The sequence below is a fragment of the Canis lupus genome, chromosome 5, assembly GCF_048164855.1.
Source record: "Canis lupus baileyi chromosome 5, mCanLup2.hap1, whole genome shotgun sequence".
In the NCBI taxonomy this organism is placed as follows: Eukaryota; Metazoa; Chordata; class Mammalia; order Carnivora; family Canidae; genus Canis; species Canis lupus.
This window is the reverse complement of record NC_132842.1, coordinates 55,913,374-55,939,088: the sequence shown is the minus strand read 5'-3', so window position 1 is coordinate 55,939,088 and position 25,715 is coordinate 55,913,374. Positions and strand designations below refer to the sequence as shown.

Genomic DNA, 25,715 nt, shown 5'->3' with positions numbered 1-25,715 from the left:
CTCGTTCCGGTCTCCTTCACCTCCCAGTTTCTGCCCTTAGACTCCCCACATGCTCTAGGGGTGGGTTAGAGATGGTAACGACGCAGCAGTCATCGGAGGAACACAAGGCCCTCTGCCAAAAGCCAGGGAGCCACTGAAAAAAAACACAATCAGCCCTCATGGACTCGTTCCCCCGCCGTGGGGGGCAAATCCCAACTCCCCATGAGCCCAACTCAGTGCAGAAAACAAGGGACGGCACAGCACACACGGGAACTTTTGCCACTTTTGTATTTTATTGTGGAACTGAGTTTTTTTTCTTTTACATCAAATATCCTCAATGGAAGAGGGGATATTGCACACAAATATCATAAAAGCACTACATATTACTTTCACTGAAAACTAATTTTCTACATTAGATATGACTGGATAGGATAGAAGTGATGCAGGATTATAAGACATAATACCATACACAGCTGCAGACTGACACAAACACCATTCAGAACAAGAGAGAGGAGTGGAGGTGCTTCTCAACCGGGCTCAAGACCACTTCTTTCCGGGGCCGGAAAGAGAAGGGCTGCATGCAGCGCGGGTAAGCACGACTCAGAACGGCTGCACGGTGTTCTGGAAAGGGCAGCCCGGTCTTGATGCCTCATCTTGATGGCTCCTGTTTGGGGAGCTCCAAACGAGTGCAGAGAAGCTAATTATTTATTTTTCCCTTCCTTTTCAGTTTTTGATGCTGCCTTTTAAATTAATAAAGTCAGATTTTTTTTAATAGTCAATAGTTTTAATACCAGGTGAATAACCTAATTGCTTTCAAAGAAATGCTCATCCCTAGGCTGCTTTTGGTGTGTTGTTCAGTTGGTTAGAAGATAAAAGCTTACAGTTCCTTTCAAATGGAAACAAATCTTTTCTTCTAAAATCCGAAGCACAAAAAAAAAAAAAAAGTCATTAATCTAACTCACAATATCATTACCGAGCAAGAACCTCCTGTGACAGGTGACTAAAGAGAGGCAAGAAAAGCAATTTCAGAATTGTAGAGCAGCTCCTGAGAGCTGAAATTTGGTAATAGAGAGAAAAATGGAAGGTGGTAGATTTTCATTAGCAAATGATTGAATCTTATTAAATGAGTATTGAAAAGCTCCTAAACTGCATAAGCTATTGGAGACACTTAAAACATTCATATACACTGGGGAAACCATTCACTAGGATATGTAAGGTCTTAAAAAAAAAAAAAAAAAAAAAAGAATTTTTTTTTTTTTGAACTCCATGGAAAATGGTGTTGGGGGTGGGGGAGGGGGTCAGTCATTGTATCCAGTCCCACCACAAGACTGAGAAAGCATGCATGGGGGTTGGGTTTTGAGAAAGGGGATAGAATTCATTAAAATTGAAAGTGGAGGATCACCTCTAACATTTAGTCTCTGTAGAATTTTTGCTTAAGAATACTACCAAAAGTTCATGATCATGAGTGCCCTCTCGATGGAATCTCATCATTGAAACAGAGCGTAAATTCCTTTCACTCGAATATTCAATCTGTACAACTGGATTAAGTAATCAGTATGAATAAAGCTCCTAGAAGTCTGTGTCCATCTTTAGCCCTCACCATGAATGTACACGGTACATTGTCATGGCTGTTACTAAACCAATTGTGTACTTATGGAACTAGCAAAATTAGGTTAGTCACACAGGTAGGAAAGGTGTCTGGAAGGACAGGAGGAACCTGCAATGCAAATCTCGACTTTCCTGGTATATTCCAGCTCTGTGGTCATCACTGAGAACAATGGATGGAAAAAGGTACTGATACATTTCATAGGAAAAAGAGCCAGCTGACCGGTGTCAGCTTTTGTATATTTGTCCCATTAAATCCCATAGCAAAAAGAAAAGAAAAAATAAAGGAGTAGGATAGAATGGTTCTAATTGAAGACTGGCTATAATTCTCCAAGATGTTTGTTGGTTTAAAGGCAAAATAATGCACATTAAGTAAATTGAATTTGGGAAATTGGAAAATAATTCCTTCTTCTATCAAAGAGAAATCAAGCAGAGGTCTGGATTTGGCAAGAAGGCTGGAAATCAGTTTCTCTTCCCATGTATTACGTGGACACAACCAACTCAGCTTAATAACTAATCAGTAAATAATTATCATGAGTTCTCTTAGGTTGTCTCATGAAAGAAGTCTGAAGTAGGTAGTTTATACTCAATAAAATCCATTTTTGTCACCTTGAGTTTTCCATTTTCTGTTAATTTTTTGTACCCTTTATCAATGTGTTGTTCTTAAGGACTCTAAAGAAATGGGGTAATAAATAAAAGCTGCATTTCTAGAGAAGCCTAAAAAAAATAGAATATTAATTAAAAAAAATTAAAACATTTGAAAAATGTAATTCACAGCATTAAGTAGACTGCAGAGGTCCTCCGCGAGGGGACCCTGAAGAAGCATTGTTTAAACCCTCATAGTCGTTAGCAGTGCAAAACACACACTTACCAGACAAAAATCAACTAAAATGTTAATCTTGAAATAAATAACTAACATAGAAAATAAAATGAGGTCACTGTTCACTACTCCGTGGATCTTAAGAGTCTGCAGGAAACACAACGTGACAGAGCACAGCACAGGTGTCACTGAGAAGTTTGCCACATCTGAACACTGGGCGCATCGATCTGCAACTTGGAACTGGACGTCCGCTTAGACATGATCTGGTTTCCGGATTCATAGTTCAATGACGACAACGATGGAAATGATCTCTGAACTCTACGGGATGAATCGTCGGAGATGGGAATTCATTTGCTTTCAATGAATTATTTCTCTTACTTCCCTCCCCCCCAAAAAAAAGAAAAAAAAGAAAATCCCAAAGCAAATTTTTGCTAGGGTTCTTTGAACTTGCCTTGGCTCTTCTACCTCATGGTTCAAGATCCTGAAAGAAGTATGTGGAATACCACAGGGTGACGTTAAAGGCCTGGAAAAGTAGCCTACCATGCCATTCTCCCCCACTCTCAAATAACACGTACTCAGATTTTTACGTTAGGGGGGACCAGGGGGTGGGATGTATCACTATTCCTGGTAGTTATGGGTTTTAATAAATATTATTACTGCGATATCAGACTTCAATCTCACCAGAACTTCAAAAAACATTTTTTTCTTTTTTTTTTTTTTTTTGTCTTACGAAGGACTTGGGGGAAAAGAAAAAGGCTATCACTTGAAATTTTCTTTGCATTTTCCTGTAAATGAAAACATTTGTTAAAAAGTTCATCTATGAAAAGTTCTCACATATCTAAAAAAAAAATTCTTCTGTACACTTGTTCCCATGATGCTGAAATTAATGAAAAATTAAAAAGAAAAAGAAAAAGAAAAAGCCAATGTAAGACAAAGGAAGGTAAATACTGTACACTTGCCGAGAAACCTCTTCCACCATAAGATTCACTGTTTTCCCAGTTCTGATCATAGAAGCCATTTCAATCTTGGAACTTGCCATAGTAAAGAAGCTACGAAAGGCTCAACTTGTTTGGCTGAGGGGCCATGGGCGCACGGAGGTGGTATTCAACACGCATGACTCAGCATCAAACCGCTGCACCGATCAGATCAGCTTCTAGGACCCCCACACGCGCACACACTTGCTCCGTGAACTGGAGTATCTATAATCCTACACGGATGTTTTATAAACTTGCGGTCTCACGTTAAAAAATAAGTGCATCAAGTATCTTTTGTACATTCAAGTCACTTTCTAAGGCAAATTGTCTACCGTATGTACTCCCAACCGCTTTGGTATTTGCTTGTTAATCGGGGTGGACTTGGGTGTTTCCGCATGCAGGTTAAGTGACTCCGAGTGGACTAACTGGGTGGACAAATGCTGGGAGCATGCCTTAGATCAATCTACTCGTGTGTCTGAAGAGTCTGAGAGTTCCGAATGGGGTTCAAACCACTCGCTCTTCCAGTCTGCGCTCTCTACATCATGTCGGTGCGCAGCCTTCAAACTGAAGGAGCTTAATTAAGGCGTGAAAAATCTCACATGCCCTCAGAACAAGTTCTGTTCCCTTCTTTGTTTCCTTTCGGCTAACTCGTTCTAGAAAATTGAGACCCTTTTTGATGCCTCAGACTGACACAAGTTGAAAACTTTGCCTATGTAGACTATAGAATACAGGCTGCGTGAGAAAACGCGGCCCTAAGTGCTGGTTATTCCCTCCTCCTTACCCCACCTCGCTCTGTCTCCCTCTCTCTGGGTATCTCACCAGCACTCTCTACCATTACCTCTCCTTCTCTTGCATCCTTTTCCTTTCTCATTCTCCCTCCCTCCTGTGTTCTCTCTCATTGTGCGTGCGCGCTCTCTCTCTCTCTTTCTTTCTCTCTCTCTCTCTCTAAGACAAATGCCTCTACCTAGCGGAAGTCAGTTGGGTTTGCTAGTGCATGGTTTCCAAATGTTGAGCAGAGATGAACTGGGGTGGGTATTTTTGCAGTAACTTGAACCCTACTGTGGGAATACTGTTACTTCCCTTAGCAAATCAGCGAAAACTAAGAAATATTAGTGACTTGCATCACCATGACACAGTATAGCGTTTGGCAGGTAACAGTTCAGTGACTTATTTAGACGAATTGACTCTTTAGAAAAGGTGGCGTTTCAAATTGAAGAATTTCTGGAAACAAAGTTCAAATCCTGTGGTGTGGCTGGTCTTGGTTTTTTACAGTTCAATCTTGCATGCAGGAAAGGATTCATCTTGCATAACCACTGTGCTGCTGCTTGCTAAGACCATGATGTTGAGGTCCTGTTGTTTCTCATGGGTCTCTTGGTACCATTCCCTCATCACTTCTGAGTCATGAGTAGGGATCAGGGTTACCTGCAGGGAGACAGAAAATAGTTGGTCAAGAGCAGAGCCAGAAACCAGAGGGGAAAAAAATAGAACAATAATAAGGCTATGAGTCAGACCATTCAAAGGAGGGTGAGGAGTGGGCAATTTCCTACTTTTTATCCAATATGAAGGATTTTTCAACTTACATTTTCTAGGAATCAAAGCAGCAATGAATTAAGGTTTTCTGGGAGACTTGAAGACTGGGACCAAAAAAGACCTCATGACCAGTCAATCAGTTCATCTACATTCACCATCAGGTGTTCAAATATTCAGTGTTAAGAGAAGAAGGGTTTCCGTGCAGGTGAGATCACTTATATTTCCTATCACCCAGCTGAGCAATTTTGCATGAAAGATACTGTGTATTGAATCCAAAGAGCTTTAGTATCATTGCTGCTCCATTGTGCGTAACTGATACTTCATCCTGAGATTAAAGATTTGTATCTTTGTGTGTGTGGCTGGGGGTGGTGGAGTGGCTGGCTGGTGGCTGGCTGGTGGCTGGCTGGCTGGGTACTGGCTGGAATGGTAAAAATTCCATCTACTATTTATTAGGAGGCCACCAGGTGTTTCTCATGAGATGTAATATGCTTAACTAGCAAATAATTCTATTTAATATTATGCAAACAGTTTACTAGGTGACTGCAAAACCAAAGGTAAAACTGAGATAAGCAAAGATTCACAGCCAAAATAAGAGAGTGGTTCATAGCCCGTTTATGATGTTTGGGAGCTAGGAGGGGTCCTGTTGGGGACCATCCTCAGCAATGCTCCTGCGGGATTTCACATCGACAGGTGATTTTCTAAATGGCTATATCTCTTGGTTTGGTCACATCCATGAAACACAAAGGAGAAAAGACAATTCCTTTGTAGCTCTCACATGGAAATATCATTTTGATTCATACATAAATATCCTTGGTATATTAGGGGGAAGGGCAAGGCATCTTGGGCCCGTTTTGTAGATAAGTGAATTATGCCTTAGGATGGTAAGGCTATGATTATTGGTGGTGCCAGGAATAATATTCTAGACTTATTTTGTGTGTGTGAATCCACTTTGTCCTCAAGATATTTCACGTGTAAGAGACCCATGGGGTACCCCATGCGGATCCATAATCACACCGGTGGTTCTTTAAACATGTTTCCTTCCCTCTGCCTCTGGACACAGCTCCATGTGTGGTGTAGACACTGTCCCGGGGCTCTTACCTGCATGTTGCTGCCCCACTGGGCTTTCCCTTCCAACAAGGCATCCAGGACAGCCCGGCTGGGCTCCTCAGCAGCAGGGTCATTCCCACTCACCACGTAGTAGGATGACCTCACTCTCTTGAAAAACTCGACATCAACATTCTTACTATTGCTGTGATTGGGAATATAGCACAGGTCCAAATACACAGGGGGGCCTGGAGGCACAGCTGAGGGCTTGGAGGGCTTGGTGGTTCCCGGTCCTTTGGCAAATAAAGAGAAAAGCCAGGGTCACAGAAATGCGAAGAGACCCACTAATCTGGTACTCCTTCCCTACTTATCCCCAAAAAGGTACTGCAGGACATGCAGAGAGTGTACTGGGCATTTCCCTCTCTCTCTTGTAAGGGCAACTGGAGAAAACAGAACATGGCTGTTTACCAGCTTAGCAGGAGAAACAAAGAATGGGATCGTTTCCCTCTGTGGACAACCCATTAGAAAGAAAAAAGAATTCCAAGGCCTTCCTAAACTATGGAACTAGAGAGCCATACTCCTCCTAAAAGAGCTGCCAACGTGCATCCTAATTTGAAAAGCGATCTAAGAAACATTTTCTTTTTTTTTTTTTTTTTTTTGAAAGTCAGAAGGAAGACTCTGCGTGTGGTAAACCACAGTGGAGCAACGTTAGCCATCCATGTTAGGATCTCATGTGATAACAGTTCTGCCGATAGCAGAATATTATACCCCAACATTTGACTTAGCAAATGGCTCAGATATAAACTTCCTCTGACCTCCAAGGCCCCCAGAACTTGGCCTTGTTCATAAAGTGATGAAACACTGCATTCTGTCCTAGCACGGTGCTCTGGAAAGGCAGACATCTCTCCCGAGGCAAGCTGGCTACCAACCTTGGACGAGAAGATGGTTCGGAAAGGCAGCTTTGGCTAACCACTCAAGACCTATCAGACCAGGGAAAGGGGCATCTGGCCGCCGACATTCCCGGTCTAAATCAGAAAGCCCAGGCCAAGTCAAGATTCGGATTAACTCAGAACTTTCCTGGCACCTTGTCTGCTGAGTTGGCTTTCTGAGTTGTCCTGGCTAGAGGGTTTAAACTTTTTGGAACATTCTTAGAACTTGCATTCTAAGGCAGTGGTGCTCCAACCTAGCTGGGTAGTTAGCATCACCTAGCAAGCCTGATACTGATGCCCCAGTCCCACACCCCAGGGTCCAGCTTCACTGCTTTAAAAGCATCCCAAATAATGCTAATGTGCAGTCGGTTGAGACTGCTGCTGTAAAGTCATTTAAAATATCAGCTGGATCCTATGTACTTAATCCTCTTTCCTTTCTCCATAGGATAAAGGCTGTCACCACAGAGTCAAACCACCAGCGAATTCCACAACTGTCCAGCTTTACTTTTAGGAGTGGGGGAGTCACAAGAATCAGCCAAACTGCTCTTTGGATACACTAACTCATTTTAATGAATAACCAGCCATTTTAATGAATCTGAGCTACAAGGACTCAAAATGTCCATATTTGGGCCTACCAAACCAATTCTGACTAATCGGAGGAGTCCATGAACTACTGTCCTAACAATTAAAAATGGCCACGGCTTTGCCTGGCACGCTCCATGGCGACCATCAACACCGAATGAACGTTGCTCGGACGTAGTAGAGAACTGACAGCCGTTGGCAAAGGTTGGTTTTAAAAATCACTTGATAATGCGGTTTTGTTGTTTTAGAAATCTATTGGAAAAGTACCTTCAACATAAATTCAAATTAACTCCTCTTTATTTGTTTCTTGGCCTTAAAATTAATCTCTTTAAAGGACACCAAAAAGAGAAAAATGTCTTAAAAACCCCCATTATGTGGGCTAGAGTGGCTATATTTGGCAAGTTTGGTAGCAAATTTCAGTTGGTTTTTATCTGTTTGAAAGGATTTCATGTTTTCTCCCAAGTGCGGGTCAGTTGCCAACTCTTTCAGACCAAGAGATTCATTATCTGGTGGTTTTCCATTAATTCTAAGCATGAATAAAATCAGTTTGTTTTCTGCATGCATGTACAAAGGAAATGTGATGAGAACGCAGGCTGGAAATTGATCTTCCATGTTGCTCAAAGTAAGACTTTGCAGCTATAAGTGATAGTTCCTAAAATGCACTGAATTTGAGAGTCCCAAGTTTCATCAATCAGATTTTTCCCCAAATAAATGAGAAATGTTATTCAAATTATTTTTTGCTGTACATGTTTGGGTCAATTAATATTACTCTGTGAACTGCGGTCTGAAATCCCTGACTACTTAAAGCAAATAAAATGTATTAATGGAAATCCCTGTGATTGGTTTGAAGCAAAGAAATAAAGCCGGGCCATTAGAGACCTGTTCCATCAAAAACCCAAGTCATTGCTGAGAACCTAATGAATAAGGGAATTAGGATCAAAACAGAAATGATCAGAAGTCAGGGATATCTCCTCCTAAGTGAATTTCAACCCTTAGGTTGAAAAGGGGGGCGGGGAGAATAAGAAGAGCCTTTGACGCTTTTCTCTCAATTTGAACTGGGGACTGGTCAACTGAAATTATGATAGTCATTGGCCAATAAGAAAACAGAGCACTGCCTTTAATGTGGACGTAGCTCTAGCCTAGCAAGTTTTTTAATTTTTCTGATTCTTAATTTTAAATGTTCTAACTTCAAATTTGAAAATGTTATAATTTTACTTTAAAAAATTTTTTATAAAAAACTCGAATCTAAATCTTGGGCCTACACTGGTCACGCCAAGCTTGGCTTGGCACTCTGGTTCTCCCTAAGCCTTTGGGAGCTCCCAGACTGTCACCTTGGCTTGGTTCTGAGGCCAGGGTGCCTGAGGCTAGAGCCAACACAGTCCTCCGGGGGAGCCTGAAACACACATCCTTGGTTCTGAAGGTTTAGAACAAGGCTGTGGTTGCTGTGTTGCAGGATGGAGCAAAGCCAGGAAATCGTGCCTGGTGAACCCAAGCTGCTCCGGGCCACATGCCGCACCAGCCTCAAGCCTACGTCTACGCCACGTCTAGGCTGAGATCCACGCCTTCGGCAGAAGAGAACAGTTAAAGGGACGGGACTGTGGTACTCTCTCATCTTCCCAGTATCAAGCCACATGGAAATTCAGAGGCTCCAGGCAAAGTGGAATAGTTGTGGCCCACATCAGGGTGTCAGCCCTTCTACCTACCTGCAGCTGCAGTCTTTACCGATTTAGATGTGGAGGCATTGGCGGCATTCTTGGTGTCCTTGTCTTTCTCCTCCCCACGTGCAGCTTTGACCTCAGGAGTGGTAGTGGTTTTTGTTGCCTTTTCCACGGATTCCTTCTTCTTAGGAGAAGCCACTCTGGACACCTTATCTGAGGATTCTTTCAAGCCCCCTGGTTTGGGGGAAGCTGCAGAGGGCTTAGACTTCCCATCACCCTTTTTGACAGGTGACGACGACTTGGTCTTTGTACCTGGCTTTTTGGTTTTGGTCTTCTCTTTCAGGTCTTTCTTCAGGGCTTTGCCCAGGTTCTGCTCAATAGCCAAGGCCTCCGGGTCCATCATGGACACGTCAGGGTGGCGTGGAGAAGGGCTTCGGTCCTGCATGGGGGCAGGAGGTGGGTCCATGTGTTTGTATGTGACGGTTTTGTCCGTGGGGATGGTTTCGGATTCATCTTCAGAGTCGATATTTGCATCTGCCGTGATGGAAGGGCACTCTTCGGTCTCCGGGGGGACATCAGAATCGGTCTGGGATGGAGCCGACTCGCTGACTGAGGTGGGAGGGGTTTCGTCACACTGTCGCCCCTGTGGCTTTCCTCCTGGAGGCGGTGGGGCACCCCCTGCTTGGGTGAGGGGCTTCTCGGATTCTTCAGTTGGCTCCTCACTGGCAAACCACTCGAGAGGATTGGGATTAATGAAGGAGGGCGAAAGTTCTGTCTTGGGATGCTTGTATTCACAGGAGGACACGAGGCATAAGTCGACATCCTGGCGGGCCTCTGAGGGGGACTTCTTTTCTGCAGTGTAGCACTGGTCTGAAGTCTCATAGGAATACGTCGCCGCTTGGGGGGTTCTGGTGATCTTCTCTGCCGTCTCGTAACAGTACGTGGAAGCATCAGGGGCTCGTGTAGCTGTCGTAGACGCCTCATAGGAGTAGCTCTCGGGCTCAGGGTAACTGGCAATCTTCTCAGTGGTCTTGTAAGAGTAGCCGGAATCCCCAAGTGCGTGGCCAACATCTTCAGAGTCATCGTAGCCATTGCTGATGTCATCCAGGAGCCTCCTAGACCTCTCAGTCTTTTCATAGCTGAAACCACTCACTTCAGGGGTCCTCATGGTCTTCTCACTTGTTTCATAGCTGTACTCCGCCTCTTCAGGGGTCCGGGTGGTTTTCTCGGCAATGTCATAGGCATAGCCACCATCTTCAGGAGTCTTGGTGGTCTTCTCAGTGGTCTCGTAAGGGTAGCTGCTGTCACACGGCGATTTTGTGGTCCTCTCTGTCTTCTCATAGTAATAGTCACTCACGTCTGGGGGCCGGGTGGCTTTCTCATAAGACTCATAGTCGTAAACTTCTTCATCTGGGGACCTGGTTGTCTTCTCGGGCTTTTGATAGGCATAGCTGAAGTCACCAGGCGTTTTCCCTCCACTGTCCTCCACACCAGACGAGGTCAGATCTCTGTTCAAGGCTAGCTGGTGTTGCATCGTATCGAATAACATCGAGGCACGGAAGCCGTAGGGCTCTGCGGATGCGGCATCCATCGGTGGAGGAGAGGAAGTGTGGCAAACTGCTATGTTCTCTTTAACGGCAGAGGTAGAATCTGAAAAGCTGGGTGAATACAAAGGAGAGGACTCTCTTGGGGTCAGTGGAGAGATATCAGATTTTGGTGAGAGCTTCTCTCCTTCTAGACTTTGCACTTTTTCTGAGGTGAGTGAGGCATATAAGGATATATCTCTGGGAGGAACGACATCGGATAGGGTGTCTTCTTGGAGAGGAGATGCTATCTGAGAGGGGGTGTGTGCTGAAGAGGTGGAAGGGGAGGCCTCAACCTGAGACACTGAGATGAGCTCCGAAAGGTCATTGTCTTGGGTGTAGGAGGGCTCCTCCATCGGTGGTATCTTATGTGATAAACTCGAGTCCTGCATGTCGGAAGGACTGTAATCTACTTCGGTTGGCCCATTTTCAGTGATGTGAAGCATACCTGCACCCACTGTAGGGTGATCTGGGGACTGTCGACTAAAGTCCATAGCCAGGGAGTGCTCAGGGGACTCCTGGCCAAATTCAATAGACATTGAGGACTGTTCCGACCTGTGATCTTGGACTGGTGTCCTGGATTTGGCGGTTTTAGGGGAGAAATCCGGTGGAGAAATTGACATTGGTCTTGGACATTCCTCTTTAGATGGAGACATCTCTGTCTCCTGGAAAGTAGTCGGCGTTTGCACAACAGACACTGAAAGGGAGTCATCGACCTCTGTGGAATGTGGGGAGCCAACCTCGGCGTGCAGAGAAGGGGACACGTCATCTGTAGTGGGCTCTGGAAACGAGCTAGTAGCCACGGAGGCTGTGGAGACCGAGGCCACGCCCTCCATGTGAGAATACGTATCCTCTGCCACACCTTCATCCACCGGCGTAGCTGACTTGTCGGAGACCGTGCCTTCAGAAATGGACATCTTCGTGTCTTCCTTAAAAGACCCAAACTGGCTGACATCTATCTGTGTAGGAGACACCTCTCCCCCTAACTTCCTTTCATCCAAAGCCAGTCCAGATTGCGAACTCGTGACGTCGACATCATCGGTTTTCTTTTCTTGACCAAAGTCTTCCTTTATCGGTATAAAGTCTGTGCTTTTCCTTTCCTCTTTGTCTTGGAAAAGACCAGTAGAAGTCATGTCAGAAACTGGACTTATTTCATCAGCAAAGCCTTGTTTTCCATCCTTTCCCTCAAAGGGGCTCTCGGCGCCTCTGCCAGAAGCCTGGTCATCGGCACTCAGAAAGCCTTCGTAGGCAGATTCGGATCCAATGAGGGGAGGGCTCCGTAAGGGAGACAAAACTTTTTCAATAGGAGATTCCGAGTCGGGCACAGGTTCATCCATGGGGCTTATGGAAGCCCTTTCGTTCTCATCTTTGGCATCACTGAATTCAAAACTCACGGGAACTGCTTGTGGCTTTTCGATTACCTCTGTGGGGAGGTGCCCAGATTTCTCTTCAGTGGGAGACTGGTAGTAAGGTGTATGGCCAGCACTGCCGGTCGCAGACTGAGACGGAGACACCACCTCCAGGGTCTTCTCCTCGGGACTAGCACAATGCTCTTCGACTACTTGGGTCACCTCGGGAGACACGGGGGCTGCTTCCGCCTCTGCGGAGACCTGGATCTCATTGGGGGTCAGAGAAAAGTTCACGCTGCGTTCACCCAGCGGGGTCTTTTCTACGGGTGATGGAGGAGATGGACTCGGGGACGGGCTCTTGGGTGGACTAAGTTTTTCTTCTGAAACTGCTGAGATGGTGTCTCTGATCGCCAGCGTGGCACCGGCCTTCAGGTCTTTCTCGTCGGCGCAGTAAGCATCCCGCAGGGCAGACTTGCTAAACTTGTCCTCCTCCATAGACGACGGTGGGGAGATGGTAGAGGCTGATGCGTTGTAGTCCTTCCCATCCGTGGCATCGGTTTTCGACCCTTCAGATAATCCGTTGAGGGATGCGACAGCGGGTTTGCCGTATTCCTGAGAATACAGCGAGGACTCGTATTTGGTGATGTTTACAAATTCTTGAGACGGGGACTCCGTCTCCTCGTTGTTGATTTCATCGCTCATCACGTCCCGAGGAGTAGACATCTCGTCCATCGGGGTGGGCTCACTGGAAATCTCGATGGTAGACTGCGTGTAGCCGGAGGTGGCAGTGAACTCCTCAGGCTGATCTTCTCGGTTCTCCTCGTCAGAAGCGGTGGCCTCGCTCTCCGAGCCGCCAGGTAGAGTCTCATCGTGAATTGAGGACGCGGGTTCTCGGGCAGGCGACTGGGCTCCCGGTTGCTTGATGGCCGAGGCGAGGAACCCATACTGGTCCTCGACGCCGCTCGCCTCCGCGGCCTTGTCCACCACGGCCATCACATAATCTTCAGCCTCCGCTTTTTCCGGCTCGTATTCTTCTTCCCTGGCATCCTCAGCTCTGTCCTCCTCCTCACCCTCCTCCTCTGATTGTTCGGCTTCTCCTTTCTCCACCGCCTCGTCCATGTCTTCTTCCGCTCGGTCATCTCCGCTGGCCAGAGACTCCCTCTTCTCCTTGACGTGCACATCGGCCTCAGCCTTGGCACTTTCCTCCTCCTCGGTGAGGCTGTGCTTGGAGGTGCTCACGCACACGGTTTCTTCCACGTCCTCTTCCGGCTCCTCGGCCTCCTCGGTCTCAGCCTTCTCTTCATAGTCTCCGGTCTCTGAGGATTCCTCAAAGCCCGCTCCTTCGTCTTCAAACTTTTCAGTGTCCTCCACCCCCTGCTTCTCGACTGGCTCCAGCTCCTCGGGGGTCTGTTCACACTCGCCCTCGCCTTCGGTGGTGGTGATTCCCTCGTCGGGAGACTCGGCGGGCCCTTTGATGACTTCGGTCTCTTTCTGGAGGACATAGGCTTCGACGGGCTCGGCGTCCTTCAGCTTCTCCTCGTCCTCGATCAGCTCCAGCTGAGGCTTCATGTCTTTCGCTACGTCGACCTCTTCGGCCTTTAACTCTTCAAAGTCCTTGGTCAGATCCTCAGGGGAGGACATGAGGGACCTCTCGGCCTCGAGCTCTTTGGCCGAGCCGGCGCCTGCTGCTCCAGCTGCTGCCACGGCCGCGGCGCCAGCCACCGAGCCAAGGGCGGCGGCCGCAGCTTCCGCCGTCTTGCCCTCCTTCTTGACGACCTTAACCTTCCCCTTCTCCTTTGGCTTCCCAGCAGCAACAGACTCTTTTTTGACCGCCTCTTCCTTCTTGGGTACTTTTGGTTTTAATGCAGCTGGTTTTTTGGCTTCAGAGAGAGGAGTAGTTGATTTCTTTGTGTCTTTAGGAAGTTTCTTAATTTCCTTTTTGGGTTCCTTTTCTTCTTTTTTAATCTCCTTCTTCTCCTCCTTCTTAACCTCCTTCTTGGCTTCCTTCAGTGGGGTTTCTTTCTTAACCTCTTTCTTGGGTTCTTTTTTCTCTTCTTTCTTGACTTCTTTTTTCACTTCCTTTTTCACCTCTTCCTTTTTTGGTTTTTCTTCCTTCTTGATGGGTGTTTTGTCCTCCTTTTTAGCCACTTCTTTCTTTGGCTTTTCCTTCTCCTCTTTCTTTTCCTCAGATTTGGCCTTTGTTTCCTTTTTCACCGTCTTCTCCTTGGTGACTTTGGGTTTGACGTCTGTGGTGGGCTTTTCGGCCACCTCGGCCTTCACGGGAGGCAGCTCTTCTTTTTCTTTGCTGGGTACCTCCTTCTCAGTCACTGGGGGTTTGGTCTCTGTTTTTACCGGCTTGTCTTTTTTCACCGTTACCTTTTCTTTGCTTTCAACTTTGGGTGGCTTTTCCACATGATTGGCCTTGGTGACTTCAGGGGTTTCCTCTTTAGACTCCTTGCGTACAGATTTGCTCGGCAGTGGTTTTGCGGCTGGCTTCAGACTTTCTCGGCTGTCCGCTCTCTGTTTCAGCTTCACCTGTTTCACGGCTGGAGCCGCCACCTGGCCAGTTAGGTCCTTCTGGGTGGCCAGCGGCTGTTTCAGAAAGTCTAAATGTTTGAGCTTTTCCAGTCCTTCCAGGATATTGTACTGGGTGCTATTGCCAGGAAACAGGACTCGAATGATTTTCTCTGCAGGGTTTGCCGGATGCCACACGATCAAAGAGGAGACTGAAGTTAGGTAGGAAATTGGGATATCTATTTCTTGACCATTAGGCAGGATTAGTTCAGCCTTGTCTTTGTTGGTACCAGTCCACTGCTGCATAAAATACTGCATTTCCTTGCTGCTCTTGACTGGGTTAAGGACATACATCTCCAGTTTACCAACTCCCATTTTTTGGAAAAGAATGACAGGATCGATGGTATTGCCTACACTTCTGAAAAGAGGTTCTGGCTTCATGGACAACTTATTTAGGTATTGGAGAGTGAAGCAAGCTTCCTCTATGCTTCTCTTCATCTTGATGTTTGGCTCTGGATTTTTCAGATTTTCAGGTACATTGAGAAATACAACTCCTAAGTCAGGGGAGATGAGGTTTTTCATCCAGTCACTATTTGTGGTGGAGCCCTGGGACTGTTCTTCCTCGAGCTCTGCAATCTTCCGCTGTAGCATGCTGTTTATTCCAGGCAAATTGTCATCCCCAATGTGGGTGAGTAGGATGGAGTCCACTCGGTCCAAGTGTCGGATGAGCTTCCAGAAGCAGGATTTCCTTTCGGATCCTCCATTGATGAGCATATTGAATCCATTCACGGCAAACAATGCAGAATCACCCCTCCCTCCTGGAAAAATGTAACAACACGGCTTGGAGAGCTTTAGAAATCCCCCCGATGTGGGAGGTTCTAGGATATCAAAGGGAGATGGGACTTCCACTGATTCTGAGAGATACTCGGTAAACTCGGAAAGTCCTTCCATTTCCGGCAATATTGAAGCTGAGTTGAGTTTAATGTTGATGAAGTCTTGGAGATTGTGTCTGTCGAGATTGGAGTTCTTCCAATCCCCTTCTTCAGGACAGAACAGGGTTAAGCTGGCTTTGTTGGCAGGATGGGTGGTGCTCAGTAATTCCCCAATCTGGGATTTAAAAAAAAAAAAACAGTAATAAGGGAAGAAAGAAAAGTTTTAAGTGACTGTCATCACCAATCCATTACTACACATCACAGGGTCAATGTGTGCACAAGGGCTGTCTTTAGAGAAGCTAGCTGGGTAAATGCAGAAATATTTCCATTGTGGTAGGTGATCAGCCTCCATCCTGACCTCTCCCACTACTCCCTTCTGCCTCAGCCACCACTCCCCAACCACCAGCACCTCCTCGGGGACCCCTCCAGCCTGCGTTCCTGCCCAGCAGGGAAACTCCACACCCCTGCTCCAGTTTGAGGGCCAGTGACCATCTGAATGGCTGGTTATGAAGTACTCTGGATAGCACCACTAGGTGCCTGCCATGCAAAAACAGCCTTTAAACAATCACAGAGGAGGTGCCCATGTGAGTCATTTCACCACTTTATAAAATGTTTTCTTTTATTCCACTAGGCTTGACACACTAAAGGAGTTTAGATGCAGTGTACTAGTTGTTGACCACTTTTAGAATTTGGTGGATACAAAAGAAAAAAGTTTGATGTGTTTTTCTTCCCCCGGGAGACAGGAGGTTCTAGATTGCAAATCACTACAAAAAAAAAAACTACTGGCTCTGGCATCTTTAAAACACCAGTGAATCATTCAGTGGATTCTCTGCAAACCCATATACTTTGATTAAAGTCATGATGATTCAAACAAATGGATAATTTATCATGTGAGCAAGTGGCCATATTTGTCCCTTATTAGCCCATGTTTAAATCCACGGTGAAACATTCTACTTTCTCACACCTCCTGCTTTTCTCAGGGCAACTTGGGTGTGAGTAGCTAAGATCAAACTCGGCTCAAAACTCCTCCAACGCATAGGATGGGACCATAGGATGGGAAGGCAGAGGAGCAAATCATGATCAAAACAGAGACCACAGTTTAATGAAAATGCTATCTTCTTTCTCACTGTGCATGATGGCCATATGTTAAATGGTCTTGGCTTACTACACATAGTGCGGGAGAATCATGTCATCAACTCCAGTCTCCTGCCAGTTGCAGCACAGCTCATAAATCAGCCCAGAATTCCAGTGAAAAGAGCTCTGAGTCTTTGATGGTTAACAGGGAAAGGGAAAGCAAAGACTTCGCTTGGCCCAGGCATCCCCAAGCCAGCAGGTCTGAACTCTGACCTTCCTGTATTAGAGTGGTTTCCTCCATCTCACACAACCTCCTGGACACTAACATCCCGAGGTGACTAGTGTGCATATGTGTAGGGGGCTAATTTATAGAATCTGGGTTTTCCTACGTTAGATTGCAGTAACATAGCCACTTGTGCTTTGTTAGTATATCTGTCCTACATTTTGTTTGAAGGGTCACAAAAGAGCAAAATAATAAATCTTTGACTTTGCTGTTTTCCCCCGACTTGACAATTTCCTATAAAAGGGAGAAGAATCAACTGTTTCGGAAGGTAAGACAACTGAAAAAGCACATCTCGGGGGAGCCTCTGCTCAGAATATCTGCTGAGCAAAGCAAACAGGAGCACCAGATAGGGTCTGTCATCCAATGATTAGCACAGACCCTCATCACCCGTAGTGTAGCACAATTAGGGTTCTCTCCATCCTTATTTTCATACAGAGTATGTGCACACTATCCATGCTTTATAATACATCTTAGGGGAGGAGAAATCTAGGAAAACCCAAAATGCTGTCTTTAATAATGAAATTTTAAAATTTAGTTCATTTCAGTTTTTAAAATTCCACCCTGAGGGGTGTGGCAGCTAAGGGTATGATCCAGCTATGTGTAGAGGGTATTGAAACACCAAGTTCAAGGAGAAGGTAAAAAAAAAATAAATTAAAAATAAATTTAAAAAATCCTTGGGAATACCTCCCCATCTTTTCATTTCCAGCTGGGAAGTTCCTATGCAACGAAGGTAATGTGACCCCAAAAGAAAGCAAGTTTGCACAGAATTTTGAGGAAGTCAAGGATACTAAAAAACAGCAGAGAGCCTGGTGAATAGAAAACCATGGAATATAAGGGAAAGTGGAGAAGAAAGTCAGCACACGTTCTTTTTTGGAAAAGGAAAATCTGGTCTCTCTGGAGAAGCAGCAGCATACTGTGCACGATGAAGCAGAGAGCAGAGCTAGAGAGAGGCCTTCGGGAAGGAGACAGATGGACTAGGAGGCACAATCACCACAGTCTTGGAGCTACACCATGGAAACAGAGTCCCCGCTTCCCCCCATTCCCTGAGCCAGCTTCCAGGCCGGTGTACCCACATGCACGCTGGGATGAGCGCCTCAGGCCAAAGACTACGTCCTAAGAGAGCCCACTCAACCCACGCTTATGCAATGCACAGATGAGAGCAATGAGGAGCCAGCAATGTTAGCAGGGGCCGGGAAACTCGTAAATCTCAGACTTGGAGACAGAGCCTTCCTCTAAAAGAGTTTGGAAGCTGTCATCATAATAAATGGTAGTTAGCATAGCCCATTGTAGTAGAAGTTCCTCAATGGGAGGAAACACACCGTCTGTATCTCTGGATCGTTATGTGTGTTTCCCTGATACACCATCAGCTCCAGAGATGTTCATTAAACTGCACTGACACTGGCCACTTCGGTAGGTCCTGTCCTCCTGAGGTGGCTGCTCTGACCATGAACCTGTCAGTGCTTCTCAAGCACACGGATTGCTACCCTTCCCTTGTTCTTACAAATACAGATGAGACACATGACCGGAAGAACTATCGCCTGGGGGCAAAGACAGTCTTTTTTGTTAAATGTTAATGTCAAAATTCTAATTAAATGCAGGCATACTGGAAGAGGAAGGAAGATATGGGGAATAAATGACTTTACTACAGATAATGAAATAAGATTTGAATTTCTAAACCACAGCCTACTCTAACTAGATTACCTTTTTGATTAGGTTACTTGCTTGAGCAATGAGGAAATACAGTGGACAATGTATCTCTGGGTTTTAGCAAGACATTTAACAAGATCTCTGAATGGGGCGATAGCAGAATTAGGTGGATTTGTAGCCAGTCATATAAATCCCGCTGCTTAGTGTCAACCTGGACGGAAGTCAGCAATGGGATGCCTCAGGGCTCATGTGTGTCCTGTCGAGCACCGACTTGGATAAAAAATGGTAGAAACAGGCTTATCAAATCTGTGGGTGGCATGAAAAAGGGAGGGATAGCAAAATGTGGGATGGAAGCATTAAAACATTCACAGGGGCCCTTGACATTGGAATGATGAAGGCTGAGTCAACTCTAACAGGATGGCACACCAAAGGGACACATGTAAGGGCCACTAAACCAGGAGGGATAATGCAAAGGATTGGGAGATGCTGGCTTAACAGCAATATGCAGGGGGAAGACAGGGATTTTAGATGACAGTCAAATGGATTTATCATAAAGCTAAAGAAGCTTAAACTTCAAGGCTCCTCACTGGCAGGGTCCCCTCCCAAAGCCCTGTACTGAATCATTTTGTTTTCTTTTTCTGAAAGTGAGCCCCCCGATTTATATAAATTACAGCACTCCCCCAAGGTGGCATCCCCTCCCCACTGACATTTAATTATGGATGTTGATGGTCAAACCTACTTATTAGTAGGTTGTATTGAAAACTACAGGAGTCCCTACCACAGCATCCTAACCTGGTTAGAGACCCCTGGAGCATGGTGTCCGGTAGGAGTCATGACATTTTAAAGAAACTAGACCCAAACCAACCAACCAAACTCAAATTGCTGGCTCCATCTCCTTGGCCATGAACCTCTAAACGCTAGACCTGAGCCCCTTGCTCTTCGAATACACTTCTCCTCGTAGATCACTTCATGTGTTTTTTAACATGCTGACGGCTTCCACACGTCTCCAGCCCAGCTGTTCGTTCCCTGAACCCCTGATTCATGCATCTAATTGTCAGATGAGGCCAAGGCCCTAAAACATGACCAAGACAACTCATGATTTTCCCCCCATCCCTTTCCTGCCAACAGGTTTGAAGGACAATGACCAGAGAACCTAAGAAACGTTGACTATTATCTTCTTTTATGAAGAACAGTGTGCAGAACCGAAAATAATTGATCTGAAGGAAATAAAAACAACAACTGGCAGTGTTGGTGAAGGGTGTCTGAGATATCAAGTGGAAAAGGGAACATATTCCTTCCTTAAAGATACAAAATGAGACACATAAGGAAAAAAACTCTCTTCCAGAGAGACTGAAAAATGTCCCAGGAGACGTGACTTCACTGTCCTCAGGTTTCAGGGAGGAATGGCTTAGCCAGATGACTCTTCTAGCTGTAAGTTCTGGTTTTGTAGTTGACCTCCGATGACAAAGATTCCTACAACCCGAAGCTCAAAATGCACTGGTAATTGTTATTTTTCAGTCCATTTATTTTTAGCTCTTTTCTTTTTTTTTTTTAATGTATCATTTTTGTGTTTCCTAAATGGTATTTCTGGTTTCTCTGGAGCGACTAGCAGATATCAAGGACTGGATAAAAGGAACAAAACTAAACACCAATGACCTTAAAGGTCCCTTTGTTCCTGAGTCATTCTGTACTCAAACCCTTTCTCCAAGGCCACACACCATAGGCAATGGCTCTAAACGGCTAGCGACCATGGTCTAGTCCAGTGACTTCCAGTCCTGTGGGCTGAATTCTAGAGGCCTTGGGGGGTAGGCAGATGACAAACTCTGGAGAAAGAGGGACAAAAGCCCTCGTTTTGAAGTGGTAAAGATGGCACCAGCCATGAGTGCGCCCTGGGGCCCCTTCCTGGGGGCGGGCGGTGGGCGGCAGGGCTGTCTGCCTCAGGCCCCAGCTGACATCACACCTTCTGAAAGTAGGGGCTTTAAACACTAAGTGAGTTGATCCTTTTCACTGTTTTTCATTCCCCCCTCCCCCAGGTGGGTGGAGAGTGAAAGGTTGTTAAGTCACCTGGCCCAGAGTTTGAGTTTTCGAGAAGCCTCCAGGCAAGCCAAACAAAGCCGGGAGGTTTACCCGTGATGACAGGTACCCAGAGACTTTCCTGTGAAACCCAGGGCTAAGGAAGCTTAGATGCAGAAAGACAGATGGCCTTTTGCAACACGGGAGACTGAGAGGCCACCAACTCAGCTGTCTTCCTGAGAACTTACTTCAAGTGGAACGTGGAGACTCCTCCTGGGCACGCATCCCTGAACCCCTCTGTGTAGAAACCGGTCATCCATCCACCGTGGGCGGACGGGCCCGACCCCTAAGCTGATGGCCCCGAAAGGCCTAACTACCACACGAACAAAATGAAAGAGGCATGTTGTTTTGGAAAGAGAACTTCCCCTGCCGGGATACACCCTCAAGCAGAGATCACCAAATTCAACCCTTCAGTCTGATTTTACCAAATACCACTGATGCCACATGATATTCAACACCTCACATGCATCATCTTCGAATAAGATCTGCTCATTAGAAATACTAATGACCCAGGTTCAATCTGGCTACTTTAACCGTCTTGTTCTTGGGGCATGGATGTGCCCCATTTGGCTACATGCCTTCCTTTCTTGAGCCTTCTGTTTGTTGGGCTGCTCAAGCAGCCCAAGTTCAAACACCGGGACCAGGCATTAAAAAGTAAGAGCAAGCAGACCAGGAAAAGTATGTACAAATGATGAAGGACATGGGGGCAGGGAGATCCTACCCAAAGACGAAGAAATCTTCGGAGTATTCTTCCAGAGAAGGAGACCCCTGGGTTTTCTTTTGGGTTCTATCATCCCAAGTTTCTTTATTATTTTTGCCATCTGTGCAATACGGACTGTTCCAGTCCCCTCCACTTCATCCCCGGCACATTAAGAATGGCTCCAATTCATTATGGATGGGTGCCCCGAATCCTTTTGGTGCTCAGTCATAGAACTACCAAATGTTGGATCATGCAGCTCTGCATATTTCAAAAGACGTGTGACATCCCCTCCCCTCCAGCTCCATCCCCTGCTTTCAAAGTGGAGCCTAAGGCCACAACCAGAACAAAGCAACTGTGAAGCTTAGAGAGCCTACCTCTTGATCGGTGAAAATCTCTATGAAGTTCTGGAAGGAGAAAGAGCCGGACTGGAGAATGAGCTCTCCGGTATTCTCAAAGCACTGCCCGGTGAGCACGAGCAGCTTGTGTCGGGCAGCGTCCGTGATCATCAAGCGCACCTGAAACAAAGCACAGGGAACAGGACGTGAGCCACGCGCCCCGCCACCCACCACCCCACACTTCGTGCAGAGCTGGCCCTTGTCAGGCTCCACATCCGTTGCCCACCGAACCCATCCGTCCCCCCCGGGGAGGCGGACAGAGCCAAGGCTGTGGTCATGTGGTCAACTGGCCCACAAACGCCACGTTCCATGTTCACGACAACCAAGCCACGAGTGGGGCCTGACATCCTCCTAGATTCCTCGTCCTTCTCACAGCAGCCTGCACCGCTGAGTCACTGGCTCCACAGCCATGTCCGCTAGCAGCCCGCAGTCTGTGAGGCTCAGGGAGGTCCCACAGGCTGAGTCACCAAGCGCAGCCCCGCTCTCCCGGCTGCTGCCCCAGGAAGCAGAGGTTTCCACAAGGGTCCCCGGCCAGCCCCTCCCTCGCAGGACCCCTTTCCTTCCACGCCACCCAGCAAACTCGCAGCTCCAAACACCATCCCCAGTAGGATCAGCAAGGTGCCTGCCACTGAACACGAACAAAGGGCTCCCCCTAAATGGGAATCTTTCTTTTTTTTCTCCAAATGAGAATCTTTTAAATAGAAAGGTTTGGTAAATGGTTTGCACGAAAGGACTCTCTGTTCTTTGAGTGGCAGGAAGCCAGCCTGTCCTTCAGCAGAAACGCTGCTCCAAGCACCAAGGTACTGGTTCTGAGCACAGCTTGGCTCAGCACAGATCCACTGCCAGGCATCATGCTGACACCAAGGAAGGGGGACAAAAGTAAACAGGACATGACACATGGCACCCAAGGACCCCAAATTCCAGTCCAGGAAGCACCTGGCCCCAAGAGTCCCATCTGCTCCACAAGCAAGCCTGCATTCCCTTGAGGAAATCCTTTATTTTTCCTTTCCCACTTCAAGTTGTCTTTACTTTCTGATTCTGTGAATTAGACCCCCGTTGGCCTCAACCTTGCGCCTTCATGGATTATCAAAGAGGCCCTGCTGACCTGGAGCCGATGGAGGTAGGATCACGACAGGCTCCGTAATGATCGCCAGGAAGTGGAAGCGACCCACTCTCCATCAACCGATACATGAATGAACAAAATGTGGTGCATCCACATCATGGAATAGTACTCGGTGGTAACAAAGGAATGGTGTACGGATGGAGGCCACCGTGTGGATGACTCTTGAAAACATTATGCAGAATGGAGGAAAGCCAGACACAAAAGCCACCTCCCGTGTGATTCCATCATCCAGAGTACTCGGAAGGGCCAAGCCCACAGGGGCACAAAGTTGATTGGAAGTTGCCAGCAACTGGGAGGAATGGGGCGTGTTGGCTGACGGGCTCGGGGGTTGTAAGGGGTGGTGGACACGCTGTGGGACAGACAGTGATGATGGGCACACAGCTTTGTGAGAATCCTAAGAACCGATGAATCACAAGCTTCAAAAGGTGCATTTTATGGTATGGGAATTAGAGCTGAATTTGTTGAAAGAGGTTCAGAGCAGGGGCGGCAGGGGAGATGGAGCTAACGGAGGCCCCGCGGGCCATGGCCCTTCCGTGTGCACGAGGCATGGCATCCCGAAGGTGCTCAGCCTGATCCAGAGCTGGGCAGAGGGAGCGGCCGCACTTGCTCCCGCCTGGGGGCCCGGGGCTCTGGGACTCGGCCCAGTTCCTAGCCTACCGTCCTCCCCGAGACCCCAGCCATTCTGGGCAATAATTCCAAACGCCAGTGACAATACATGAAGAAGAGCCACGGGCGGGTTTCAATGGTCACAGCCCCAGCCCCGTGGCGGGTGGGCCGTGGCGCTCCTCGGCACCCTGCGGGGGCTGTCGTGATCCCCGCTCCACGGAGGGCAGAGGGTGGAGGGTGGCCCGAGGGCACAGGACAATACACGACTTGCTGGAGGCCCCCAGCAGCCGGGTCCGGTGGGGAGGGGGCGCAGAGGGCTGTGCAGCAAGCCATTCTCCGGGCTGCACCCCGCCCCGCACCCCCCCAGGCCCTGCGGGGAGACGGGCCCACCTTACCTCAGTGCTCACGGCCTCGTCCGAGGGGTTGATCAGGACCACGGTCTCCAGGACATCACTTCGGTGATGAAGGATCTTTTGTCCTGCGGACACAGGGGACAGACCGCAAGGGAGCCCTTAGCTTTCCCGAGGGAACGTGAGCTCCCGCCCCCCGTTCTCAGGCCGCCCCCCCTGCCGGGGCTTTCAGCCGAGACGGGCCCTGGACACGGCCTTTGTCATGGTAATGGGGAGGCGCCCCCCACCGCCCTTCCCTGGAGATTAATTAGGAGCCGCTGCTGAATGGCAGCCGTCCCCGGGCTGTGGGGGACAGGCGATGGCGGTGCCCCAGGGCCTCCCTGAAGGGGTGGGCTTGAGCCTGCGGGCCTGGGGAGGACGTGGACAGACTCCCCCCTTCAGCACGGGACCCAAGGTGCTGCATAGGGGCGCGCGTGGCCAGGAGAGGCCTGCTGCCCGGACGCAGCGGGGACGACACCCGTGGAAGGGGACTGGAGGGCCAGGAGTGCGAGGCACAGGGCAGCTGGCGTCCCTCAGAGCTCGAGCGTGCGCCACGTGGCTGCTGCGTGGACTGAGCGCGGACTCGGGCGCCACGGGGGATGGGGCACTGGGCCGCCACTCAAGGACCCGCGGAGGCCGAGGGACGTGCGCCCCACCCAGAACGGGCCAGAGGGGTGGCTGGAGGGTGAGCGAGCAGCGGGGGGCCGGCAGCTGGGGCGGGGGCTCTGTGCGGGGTCACGTCACCAGGCGAAAACCTAACTAGTGCCACCGAGTTGTGTGCGTGAAAATGGGTAAGGTGGCAAGTTCTGTGGGTGTTTTTCTCGATTTCCTCAGAACTTAAAGCAGAGTGATGACAGGCCCGAAGGGCGGCCCAGCACCTCTGGCTGGGTGGCCGGGGACACGTGAACGGCACCGCAGGCCCAGCTGGGGCCGCGCCAGGAAGGCCCCCGAGGGCCCAGAAAGCGCACGCCGACCTAGCCGGCCGCACCCGCGAGCCCGTCCTCCCCGCTGTCCCATGTCGCCCATGAGCCAGCAGGTGCCCACCGGCGATGGAAGCAGCCCCCGCGACACCTGAGCAGCGTCGACCGCCCCCCGCCCCCCGTCAGCACGGACACCCGGGCCAGCGACCTCGGTGGGGGCGCTGTGGGGACACAGAGGCCGTGAGGGGCGGGGGCCAGCTCCAGGGCCACGCGGCCGGCACGTGTGTGGACCCGGTGCCCTGGCTCGGGGGTGGGGGGGGGGCAGCCGCTGGGAGGGGGACGCGGCAGGGACGACGCCAGACCCACAGCGGCAGGGACGCGCTTACGAAGCAAGCCAGAAGGCATAACAAGGCTGTTGGCAAAAAAGCAAAAAGCAAAAGAAAGAAAAAAAAGGTCAAAGGTAGCAGCAAACCCACACGAGGGAGGGGACAGTAAGAGAAGGTGTGCAAGGTCTTACTCCGAACGCCTGGAAACCAGGAAAGCCGCAGACAGGACAAGGCCGCATGGCCCGAGCAGGCGGAGCCCCGAGCTCCCAGCAGGATGCCCGCGCTGGGCCGTGGAGGGCGCAGGCACCCCAAGAGCCACAGCCCCCGCCCGCCGGGCTCAGCTCTCAGGGCAAGCGTGCCCACACCCCGGACACGCAGCGGAGGGTGGCCCCGTTCTCCCGAGGGCCCCGGGGTGCCCCGCTCACCGCCGCTGCACCGCAAGCGCCGAGTCACGGCCGCGGGGCCCTCCTCCCCCACAGCCACCTGCAGACCCCGGCGGGCTCAGGGGTTCCACGGGCGCCACTCCTTAGGCCCATGGCTGGAAATACTGGGAGCAGGGACAGGGACGGCCTCGCCACCACCGCAGCTCCTCCAACAAAAGCCTTTTTATAGGATTGGATTTAAATGAAGGAGGGGATTTAGGGGGGGTTGGGGGAGAGGAGCTTGAAGCCCTTGCCCCT

The 25,715-nt window shown here is 48.6% G+C and overlaps 1 protein-coding gene and 1 long non-coding RNA gene across 3 annotated transcripts in view; one reads left to right on the top strand and one right to left on the bottom strand.

Annotated features, from left to right (window-relative positions):
• Positions 1-250: 250 nt before the first annotated feature.
• The window catches only part of MAP1B (microtubule associated protein 1B), an 83,000-nt gene continuing 57,535 nt past the window's right edge, over positions 251-25,715 (bottom strand). Inside the window, exons 1-6 of one of the 2 annotated variants that reach the window (XM_072826751.1) lie at positions 25,461-25,626; positions 23,796-23,878; positions 21,651-21,791; positions 9,167-15,674; positions 6,007-6,245; positions 251-4,800 (exon numbers count right to left, since the gene is read on the bottom strand). In XM_072826751.1, the coding sequence (XP_072682852.1) occupies positions 4,645-4,800; positions 6,007-6,245; positions 9,167-15,674; positions 21,651-21,782 (7,035 nt within the window). In that variant the 5' untranslated portion in view covers positions 21,783-21,791; positions 23,796-23,878; positions 25,461-25,626 and the 3' untranslated portion in view covers positions 251-4,644. Of the gene's footprint in view, positions 4,801-6,006; positions 6,246-9,166; positions 15,675-21,650; positions 21,792-23,795; positions 23,879-25,460; positions 25,627-25,715 lie in introns of those variants that run through there. The other variant, XM_072826750.1, reaches the window with a different exon arrangement.
• On the top strand, positions 4,789-8,193 carry LOC140633761 (uncharacterized). Its single transcript, XR_012031357.1, has 2 exons — positions 4,789-5,113; positions 7,327-8,193. It is a non-coding gene; the product is annotated as an uncharacterized lncRNA (long non-coding RNA).